The sequence below is a fragment of the Acomys minous genome (assembly GCF_964271855.1).
Source record: "Acomys minous genome assembly, chromosome: 2".
In the NCBI taxonomy this organism is placed as follows: domain Eukaryota; kingdom Metazoa; phylum Chordata; class Mammalia; order Rodentia; family Muridae; genus Acomys; species Acomys minous.
Genome location: NC_140484.1, coordinates 12,322,864 through 12,333,260, shown reverse-complemented (window position 1 = coordinate 12,333,260; position 10,397 = coordinate 12,322,864). Strand labels below are relative to the sequence as shown.

The 10,397-nt window shown below is 41.5% G+C and overlaps 1 protein-coding gene across 1 annotated transcript in view; it reads left to right on the top strand.

Annotated features, from left to right (window-relative positions):
• Window positions 1–10,397, top strand: part of SORCS3 (sortilin related VPS10 domain containing receptor 3) — a 613,431-nt gene that overhangs the window by 325,943 nt on the left and 277,091 nt on the right. Inside the window, exon 4 of the mRNA XM_084772036.1 lies at window positions 3,429–3,587. Within this exon, the coding sequence (XP_084628162.1) occupies window positions 3,429–3,587 (159 nt within the window). The remainder of the gene's footprint in view (window positions 1–3,428; window positions 3,588–10,397) is intronic.

Below are 10,397 nucleotides of genomic sequence, written 5' to 3'. Positions count from 1 at the left end.
GATCATTTCTAGCTCAATCCATTTATCCACAAATTTCGGGAATTCCTTGTTTTTAATAGCTGAGTAGTATTCCATAGTGTAAATGTACCACAGTTTCTTTATCCATTCTTCTATTGAGGGACACTTAGGCTGTTTCCATGTTCTGGCTATTATGAATAAGGCTGCTATGAACATGGTTGAGCAAATTTTCTTGTTGTGTGCTGGAGCATCTTCTGGGTATATTCCAAGGAGTGGAATAGCTGGGTCTTGAGGAAGCCCTATTCCCATTTTTCTGAGATAGCACCAGATAGATTTCCAAAGTGGTTGTACTAGTTTGCATTCCCACCAGCAATGAAGGAGTGTTCCTCTCTCCCCACATCCTCGCCAGCATGTGGTGTCGCTTGAATTTTTGATCTTAGCCATCCTGATGGGTGTAAGATGGAATCTCAGCGTTGTTTTGATTTGCATTTCCCTGATGATTAAGGAGGTTGAGCATTTCTTTAAGTGTTTCTCAGCCATTTGATATTCCTCTGTTGAGAATTCTCTTTTTAGTTCCATGCCCCATTTCTCAATTGGATTATTTGGTTTGGTGGTATTTAATTTCTTGAGTTCTTTATATATTTTGGATATTAGACCTTTGTCAGATGTGGGGTTGGTGAAGATCTTTTCCCAGTCTGTAGACTGTCACTTTGTTCTCTTTACAGTGTCACCTGCCTTACAGAAGCTTCTCAGCCTCATGAGGTCCCATTTATTAATTGTTGACATTAATGCCTGGGCTGTTGGTGTTCTGTTCAGGAAGTTGTCTCCTGTGCCAATATGTTCCAGGCTCTTTCCCATTTTTTCTTCTAAGTGATCTAGTGTCTCTGGTTTTATGTTGAGGTCTTTAATCCACTTGGATTTGAGTTTTGTACAAGGTGACAAATATGGGTCCAGTTGCATTTTTTTACACATAGACATCCAGTTAGACCAGCACCATTTGTTGAAGATGCTATCCCTTTTCCATCGAATGGATTTGACTTCTTTGTCAAAAATCAAATCATGCAGGGATGGTTTAATATACGGAAATCCATCAATGTAATCCACCACATAAACAAACTGAAAATAAAAAAACCACATGATCATCTCTTTGGGTGCAGAGAAAGCATTTGATAAAATCCAACACCCATTCATGTTTAAAGTTTTAGAGAGATCGGGAATACAAGGCACTTTCCTCAACATAATAAAGGCTATATATAGGAAGCCAATAGCCAAAATCAAAGTAAATGGTGAGATACTCAAGGAAATTCCTCTAAAATCAGGAACAAGACAAGGCTGCCCACTCTCTCCATATCTCTTCAATATAGTACTCGAAGTTCTAGCCAGAGCAATAAGACAACTTAAGGAGATCAAGGGTATTCAAATGGGAAAGGAGGAAGTCAAATTATCCCTATTTGCAGATGATATGATAGTCTACATAAGTGACCCTCAAAATTCCACCAGAGAACTCCTACAGCTGATAAACACCTTCAGCAAATTGGCTGGATACAAAATTAACTCCAAAAAGTCTGTAGCCTTCCTATACACAAATGACAAGCTTGCAGAGGAAGAAATTAGGAAAACTACACCCTTCACATTAGCCACAAGCAATATAAAGTACTTAGGAGTTACTCTTACTAAGCAAGTGAAGGACCTGTTTGAAAAAAATTTCAAAACCCTAAAGAAAGAGATTGAAGATGACATGAGAAGATGGAAGGATCTACCTTGCTCATGGATAGGGAGAATTAACATAATAAAAATGGCCATCCTACCAAAAGCAATCTACAGATTCAATGCAATCCCTATCAAAATACCTACACAATTTTTTAAAGACATTGAAAGTTCAATTCTGAACTTCATATGGAAAAACAAAAAACCCAGAATAGCTAAAACAATCTTGTACAATAAAAGGTGCTCTGGAGGAGTCTCCATACCTGATCTCAAACTGTACTATAAAGCAATAGTAATTAAAACAGCATGGTACTGGCACAGCAACAGGCTGGTTGATCAGTGGAATCGAATCGAAGACCCAGATATGAAGGCACATTGCTTCTTATGGTTGGCTGGTAGAAATTCTGATTGAGATGAAAGTGGTAGGGGGTGAGGTACCATTGTGGGGTGTTTTGTATTCTAGGTATTTCTGGAATATCAAAGAAAAAACAAACAAACGAGCAAACAAACAAACAACTGTGGGTAGCTGAGTTTACAGGCCTGAAACTGAGGTCAAGTCTAGGATAAGTGATACTCATTTGGAGATTTAATGCATGTGTATCCTCAGGAAGATGGCAACTGAAACCAGAGGAAAAGAAACAGAATAAAAGCAGTGAGGAAGAGAGAGAGAGTCAAAATGAAAGGCCAGTGCATATTCCCAATCATGTCCAAAGACAAAATCCAGCCAAGTCTAGTAGTATTCAACAGAGATAAGAAGGAAAATCTGATAAGCTTTGTATTCTAGAAAGAGATTGCTTTAGGAAGGATAGAAAAACTTATGCTAAGGACGGTCAGTGTCTGTCTAATGGGTTTAAGCAATAGAAAGGCACTCATTTCCTAGAAAGTCAGTGCCATCAAAGCACTATGGATCGGAGCTAGACTACATTGGATAGAATTTTAAATAGTAGCCCAGCAGTGCCTTGTCAAGAACGTAACTTACGCCACGTGTCTAAAGGCACTTTGGATAGCATCAGATTCGGTTAATACTGAAGCAACTGAGGCTTCCACAGTTTAAATGCGTTTCCACAATACCTTGGTATGTATGAAACTGTTTATATCTAAATTACTGCTGTGTAAACCTGCCCATTCTGGTGCCAAAGCCTTCTGATCATCCTGCTTCTGTCTACATGGCATGGGTGCAGCAATGTTTCCTAAAAGACCTCTGTGGATTTGTGCTTTGGGAAATTTCTCTAACAAAGTTGTCATTAAAACACTTCCATCATGGTTCAGAGTGAACAGAACAAAGCCTAAGACTGTGGAAAGGGAAAATCATTCCCATGTCTTAAAAACAAACAAACAAACAAACAACAAAGACAAAACAAATAAAAACACTGAACTTGAGTTAGAACTGGTGTCAGATGATGGAGGAACACCTTATAAGCACTTATCACTTTAAGGATGATAATGATACTGTATTTTTGGACCATAAGACACATTCCCCCTCCCCCCAAAAAAGTGTGGGGAGAATTAGAGTACACCTTGTGGTCTAATTGCTGTTTTTACTGTTCTCTTGCTTTACTGCTCTAAAAACTGGGTGTGTCTTATGGTCAGGTACATCTTATAGTCTGAAAAAATATGGTAAATGCAGCCTCCTTTTGTATGGAGACCTAGGCTCACACCCTAATTCATCCCAGTAAATCTTGAGAAATAGAACAATTTTATCACTCACATTCATTCCAGCCTACTAACCCTGCCTTTATTTTTCTCCCCTATGCTTTCCTTAGATCATGCTTCTTAGTGATCCTGAAATGGAGAGCAGCATACTGATCAGCTCGGACGAAGGGGCAACCTACCAAAAGTACCGGCTAACGTTCTACATCCAGAGCCTGCTCTTCCATCCTAAGCAGGAGGATTGGGTGCTGGCCTACAGCTTGGATCAAAAGGTAAACAAACACTGTTTGTGTTTACAAGTTGTCTCCCCACATCCTTCTCTGTGAAAAGCACTTACTCGCTCAGCTCAGATTCTGGCGTATATTGGTAACATTTCATTAATCCAATCATGTTGGCTTGGTCTTTGGCCATGAAGCTTACATTCTTACTCTTAGATATCAAAATATACAGAGGCACACGTGCACACATGTGTGTTCATGTATGTATTTATACATATTGTATTGGATATATTTGTTTCTCTTTCCATAGTCTTATAATGACTTTCTCTAAAATTTAATCACATTAATTTTGTTTTTAAACCACTGTGAAGTAAGAGGTAAGTCATTGTTATGGTTTTGTAGTGACAACCAGAAACAAAAGCATAAGAAGTCAGTGCTCTTGTCCACACTCTTCCACCCTGTAGCTAGTGGAGCTAGCATTTGGATGGATATTGTCAGGTTCCATCCCTAGGGTTCCTTCATCACTCTCTGCTGTCTTTGTTTGGTGAGAATTTAGTAAATCCTTGCTCTCTGGAAGTGAAAGGAAGCTTCAGACAAATCTCTTGTTATTTTACAAAAGTAAGTTAAAGGTGCAGTGCCTCCCCCCCCCAAAAAAAGACCTGATCATGTGCTTTAAAACCCACACATTTTGCCGTCTACTTGACAATGCCTCTATATATTTCAGAAACTTTGACATGCCTTTAGAAGAACTCCTGATCTTTACCCACAGTTGCCAGCTCTCTTCTAGCAATCTCTAAGTTAGGAAACTTAGCAGCAGTGTAGGAAGCTGGGCTACACCATAAGGGCTTTCCTTTTCCTAGTCTATCAGCTTGGATCTATCATTTTGCTTTATTGATAAATATCTGCTAGGTGACTGGATGGTTGAATGGGTGTTTAAATGCTGCAAAACTGGATGTATTATGTTTGTTCAACTTACATTTCGGGATAGAGACTAGATCATATTTTCTGTTACCCCCAGGACCTTAGTACATATGCCAAGCTATTATATTTTAATGTTGTGGGATCGTCAGTCAAAGGGGAAAGATAATTACAAGAACTATCCAGCACAGAGCTATTCACAGGGTAGCCCAGCTGAAAGAGTTTCTCCTCTTTGCTCTCTCACAACCTAAAACAGTTGCTCTTCAGTATCTATTTTAAATATGTGACTGTGAATATGTGTGTGTGATGTCAGCACCTTTAAACAATAATCCCAACATAACCTTTATATCTCTCATTAGCAGAACCTCATGGTGGGCACCAGGTGCTTAATGCAATCCCCTAAGGACACCCACATGACATTTGCAGAGCAGAAGCCATTGCAAATACATTTCTTTCGTGGCATCAAGTAGATATTGTATGAAAGACCTAGCCAAATGTCAGCCAGTGTGTGAGTTTAGATGCTTAGTGTAGCCAGAAAATGTGAAGCTACATTGAAGGAAAAATAAATTACTTGGATATTGTTGAATTGTTGCATGGCAGTTCATTTAGATGAAGCCCAACACACTTAAAGTCTATTTTAACAGAAGCAAGCTATGTTAGAAGCAACAGACCCCCTCACACCGAGAAGTCGATAAGGCAGGTGTGGTTTCTCTCATGTTATCCTGTGTGTCCTTTTCCTCCATTTCAACAGCAGCATGAATTCCAGGGGCATTTGCTCATCGAGTGTGCTTGTGGATATAATGCCTTCAAAATCCCCTCAGGCTTGATGACAATTTTTTTTCACTTAGAATAAATATTTGGAATGTGGCAGTGGGTGTTGATAGATTTTCCTAATCACATTGCACATTTCCAGATATATTATTCCTTGGGTACTTTCTCTTGTTGACATGTTCTGCTGAAAGTGGCTGACTATTCTTCAGACCTATAGCATCTAACAAGTGTGTGGCCATTCTTCCTCTGAAGAAATGGCAGGGGGAAGGAGCAAAGCCCCTGGCAATGCCTGCAGGAGTGGCATAAAACACCACTCCCTGGCTATCCAGGATGCAGGGGAGCTTTTTTTTTTCTTTTTCTTGATGGTAATTTTGTGGTAGCGCGTCAAGAAGAGTGATGCTGTGTAGCATCAAATGAAGATGCCAGTGTAGCTGCCGACTGATATACTAATGTGTGATTTCAGGCTAGAGCTGATGCACATGCATGGAGGCAGCTGTTTTCTTCCAGAGAAAATGAAAAGTGCTAGCATTAAGGTAACTGCAGCATCAAAGGGAGATGTTTGTGGTGAGGAGGGAATCGATGTTTCCATTATTGTGCCTTTGATGAAATGCACTAGCAATTTCTTTAGAACCACTAAGGCTATCTCCTTATGTTGTATGTATTACGGAAGATCTAATTGAATGATATTTTAAAGGGATGATATCCAATTGCTTTACTCTTCAAACTGATACCCCAAAGCTGCAGAAGACTTGCTAGTAGATCTAATTTGGAAAAAGGCACTGATGGAAAAATCACGAGGGCTTCGCCTCTTCGTTCACAATCCTTTCTGCTTCCGGATGAGGATCGCCTGGGCTTTTGAGCAGTTCCTTCAGTTCTTGTCATGCCGGGACTTTCAGTTCTTACTAATCCCTTTGCCTGCTCCTGTTGCAGCCTCCCTATAGACTCTCCTACCATCTTGCATTTTGAAATAAAAGGCCTCAATACCTAGAAACACTCAGGATTCATTCTTGGCAATAGGAACCTTTGGAGGCGTTTTATAACTAGCTTTGAGGTTGAAAGAATCAAAGGAAGTAATAACTCGCAGTTGTCCAAATGGGAATGATGAAAGCAAAGCTACTTTCTTCCTGTCATCTTACAAGCAAGCTTCCTTCTTGTGGATGGTTGTGTTGTCATGTAGGGTGTAGGTCTTGCCTTTCTATCAGTCTGTTTCTTCATGGATACAACTAAAACAGTTGTGTGTGTGTGTGTGTGTGTGTGTGTGTGTGTGTGTGTGTGTGTTGGGTGAGCTGGAGGGCTCCGTAATCATATTAAAAATAGAATTTTTGAAAGATGTTGAGGTAGATTTAAAGACAGAGGTCTTGTAGAAGTAGTTGTTGTCCTCAGTGTATAGAAAGCTGCATGCTTAAACATGTCTCTGGCTGACAAGGGGCTCAGTTTCCTTCCTGAAAATGGTCCTGTGTTTTGTATTCACAGGTGCATTAGCCCTTGGCATGGGCCTCACCCATGATGAGGGAGAGTTAAAAACACATTTTTTTTCCTGCATAAAGTCAGGATTGCAAAGACTTTATGGCAAAATCAAATTAACAAAAGCAGATTGCTTCATAATTCAGAAATGAAGAATCCAATGGTATTTCCGATTCCATTGATTTTAGGCACTTTGGGGGCTAGCCTCATCTAGAACTGCTGACAATTTCAATGTGAAAAGCTCTTTCTTAAACACTAACCAAGGTAATGAAACTCAACTGTTACAGTATTTGGGAGTAGGCACTCAGCCAGGGACTCTTGCTTTCTCCCTCTTCCTTCCTCTCCCCACCTGTGTGCCTGTGCGTGTGTGTGCAAGTAAACACACACACACACACACACACACACACACACACACACACACACACTCACTCACTCACCAAGATTAGAGAGACTCCCTCCTCATTTAGCGTCCACTTTGTTTTTGAGACACAATGTCTTCACTGAACCCTATGCACACCGTTTCTGGTAGACAGGCTTGTCAATGAGCTGTGAGGATCCTCCTGTTTCCACACGCCCACCCACCCACAGCTAAGCTTACAAATGACCTGTGGCCACACCAGCTTTTATATTCGCCATGCCCAGCTTTTACTTGAGGGTGGGTATCTGAACTCAGCTCATCCTGCTTGCACAACAAGCATTTTGCCCACTGAGGCACATCCCCAGTCCCTGCTAATCTAAGCATCAGTCTCTCTCTCTCTCTCTCTCTCCCTCTGTCTCTCTGTCCCTCTCTCTTTCTCTGTCTCTCTCTGTCTCTGTGTCTCTGTCTGTCTGTCTGTCTGTCTGTCTGTCTGTCTGTCTGTCTCTCTCTCTCTCTCTCTCTCTCTCTCTCTCTCTCTCTCTCTCCTGGGAGTCAATCCAGGGGTTTCATGTATGCAAGAAAAGCATCTACTAACTGAGTTATATCTAAGCACCTTGATTTTCATTTTAATTGATCAATAATCCGTTAATAAGTGCAGTATAGTGTACAGTGTGGATCTCAATATGTGTCCACCTTGTCTATTGATTAAGTCAAGGCAATTAGCATGTCTACCACTTTTAGATCTATTATTTCCTTGACATGAAGGACAGGTTTTCTGGATCAGGTCTCATCAGCCAAAAAGAAGCTGATGGATTGAGGAAGTGTTTGAGGGGCTGGTGTGGCTTTAGGCACCATGATGCTGTGAAATATACGTGCCAGCGGAGAGCAGTTGCATGTCCTGTGATGGCTTTGCTGATTGGACCATACCTGTGGTTGCTACGCCAGGCCAGCAGCAGGTTCTAGCCAATAGATAATAGCTGTGTTACACAGGGCCTCAAAATTCAAAATGAAATGTAAAGTTCTGCCTCTGGAATGCTGGAAACAAATGAAGCTGTGCCTCATTTATATTCTCTGTCTGAACCCTCAGATTAAAATGTAATTGTATTCAGATCCTTCAGGATTAGTAGGTGATGATAACTTCCTCAGTAGCCATTGGCAGAGGCAGGCTTTGTGTGTCTGCATCTGGTGGGGATAAAGCTGTTGCGGATTAGCTGGAGCTGGCCGTGGTTTTGAAGCTTGTCATGCACGGAATAGAAATAGACCGAAAGAAACTTTTTATTTAAAGAAAAACTCAGCACTTTCTTTACCTCCTCTCCTAAGATTCTGGCAAAAAGCATTTGTGTATCATTTTAAGAGAAAGAAAAACCCATTGCCCTATTCACCTGTAACAGGTGTCACTGTCTGTGTAGCATTCTCAGCAGTACAGTGGGGGATGTGTTGGCTGGATCATCTTAGCTTGGGTCGTGGAACAGTCACCTAGTGAGAGGCGGGCACATTCCAAGTCCCCTGTGGGATTCGAGGTTTTTCATCAGTGTAACTGGGCTGAATTCTGAATGGTAAAACTGGTTTAATGCAATCTATGAATGTATATTTTGTCATAGTGGTGCAATAAGGACCCTCATTGATAGCAACTTTTAATTGTTAATGCTCACAGGAATGTAATTAACTCTGAACCGCCTTCAAGCATAATTACCAATCTAGTGGCCTGGGTCTTCCCCAGCCTCTCATTTTATATCAGGCTAGTCCACTTTTCTGCCTTTTGGTATGCGTTTCTTCCAGCTTGCTTTTCTGTTGCTGTGAGAAACACTTGAGAGGGGAGGGCTAAATTCACCTCACTAATTACAGTGAATCGTGGAAGGAAGCCAGGCCAGGAACGCGAGACATAAACAGAGGAACGCTGCTCTCCAGCTTGTCCCTGTAGTATGCTCAGCTACCTTTTAAAAAGTGCAGGCCTACCTTCCTGGAAACACAGGAAGCCCGCAGTGGGCTTGTCTCTCTTACATCAATTAGCAATTAATATAGCATCTCACTAATATTTCATAGACTGACTTGACAGACAGAAAAATTAAGTTCCCCTTCCCAGGTGTGTCTGGGCTTCGTCAAAAGTTTTATGATAAAATTTAACTAGCACACCGCTTAAGGAAACTGATCTGTTTTCTTAAGGGAAAAAGAGTGTTGAAAAATGAAAAATGACAAATAACCCAGCATCCTGTCACACTATTCATTGGAAGATGTGGACAAACTTCCATTTACTTCAGATATGGAACCAGTGACAGACCAGAGTCACAGTACAGCTACAGCCCCGCTTGGTGAACCAGTGAGCTCACTGTGGTCACATGCAGAAGTATGAGGAAGGGCTTGTTACAGACTCATGAGCAACACAGCTGCAGCTGCATCACTGGAAAGCCCACCCCAGCATAGTTGATGACCTGCGAAAGCTTCAGGCCTTGATTGTATGATATGTCCCGTTCCTCAAGAGAAAGCTCAGAAGGTTGCAAGTAAGACGAGTAATAAGGAAGAAGAAGTGTTTTATGTGAGAAACACTTGACATCAGCAAACACAGAGAACTAGACTACACCAAATACAAAGTTTATTGATATCGATATGGCCCAACAGATCTACAGAATTCTTGAGGAAACTTTCTAAAGTGCCCATTTGAAACTGACAAGCTAGCAGAGTTGTCCACTGAGAGGCTCCACCCAGCATTAATTCAAAACAGATGCTGAGATTCACCGCCAAACATAGCTGTCGGGAGAATTGTGGAAAAGTGAGAGGAAGGATAAAAGGACCTAAAGGGGACAGGAATGCCACGAGAAGACCAACAGATCCGACTAACTAGGACCCAGAGGGGCTTGTGGATACTGAAGCACCAGCCAAGGACCATGCACGGACAGGACCCAGACCCCCTACACAGATACAGCTGATGGACAGCTTAGGCTTCATGTGTGTCCTCTAGTAGGGGAGTGGGGATGTCTCTGACATGGATTCTGTTGCCTGCTTTTTGATCACTTCCTCCTGGCGGGACTGTCTTGCCAGGCCACAGGGGAAGAGGACATGCTCAGTCCTGGTGCAACTTGACGAGCTGGGGTGGGTGTGTAGCGGAAGGGGGAGGGAGGGTGGAACTGGAAGGAGAGGAGGGAGGGAGCTAGACCAGCGTGTGAAGTGAACAAATAAATTAATTTAAAAAAGAATAATAAAAAAAGAAATTAACAAGCTTCACTTTTAAAGATATATTGCTTTTCATCCCAGTGCTGGTACAGCTGTAGTGAGACTCATGCCCAGAGGTAGTATTTATGGGCATGCAATGACTCTGGAAAATATCTTGGTAAACCTACCATGAGACATGCACATAA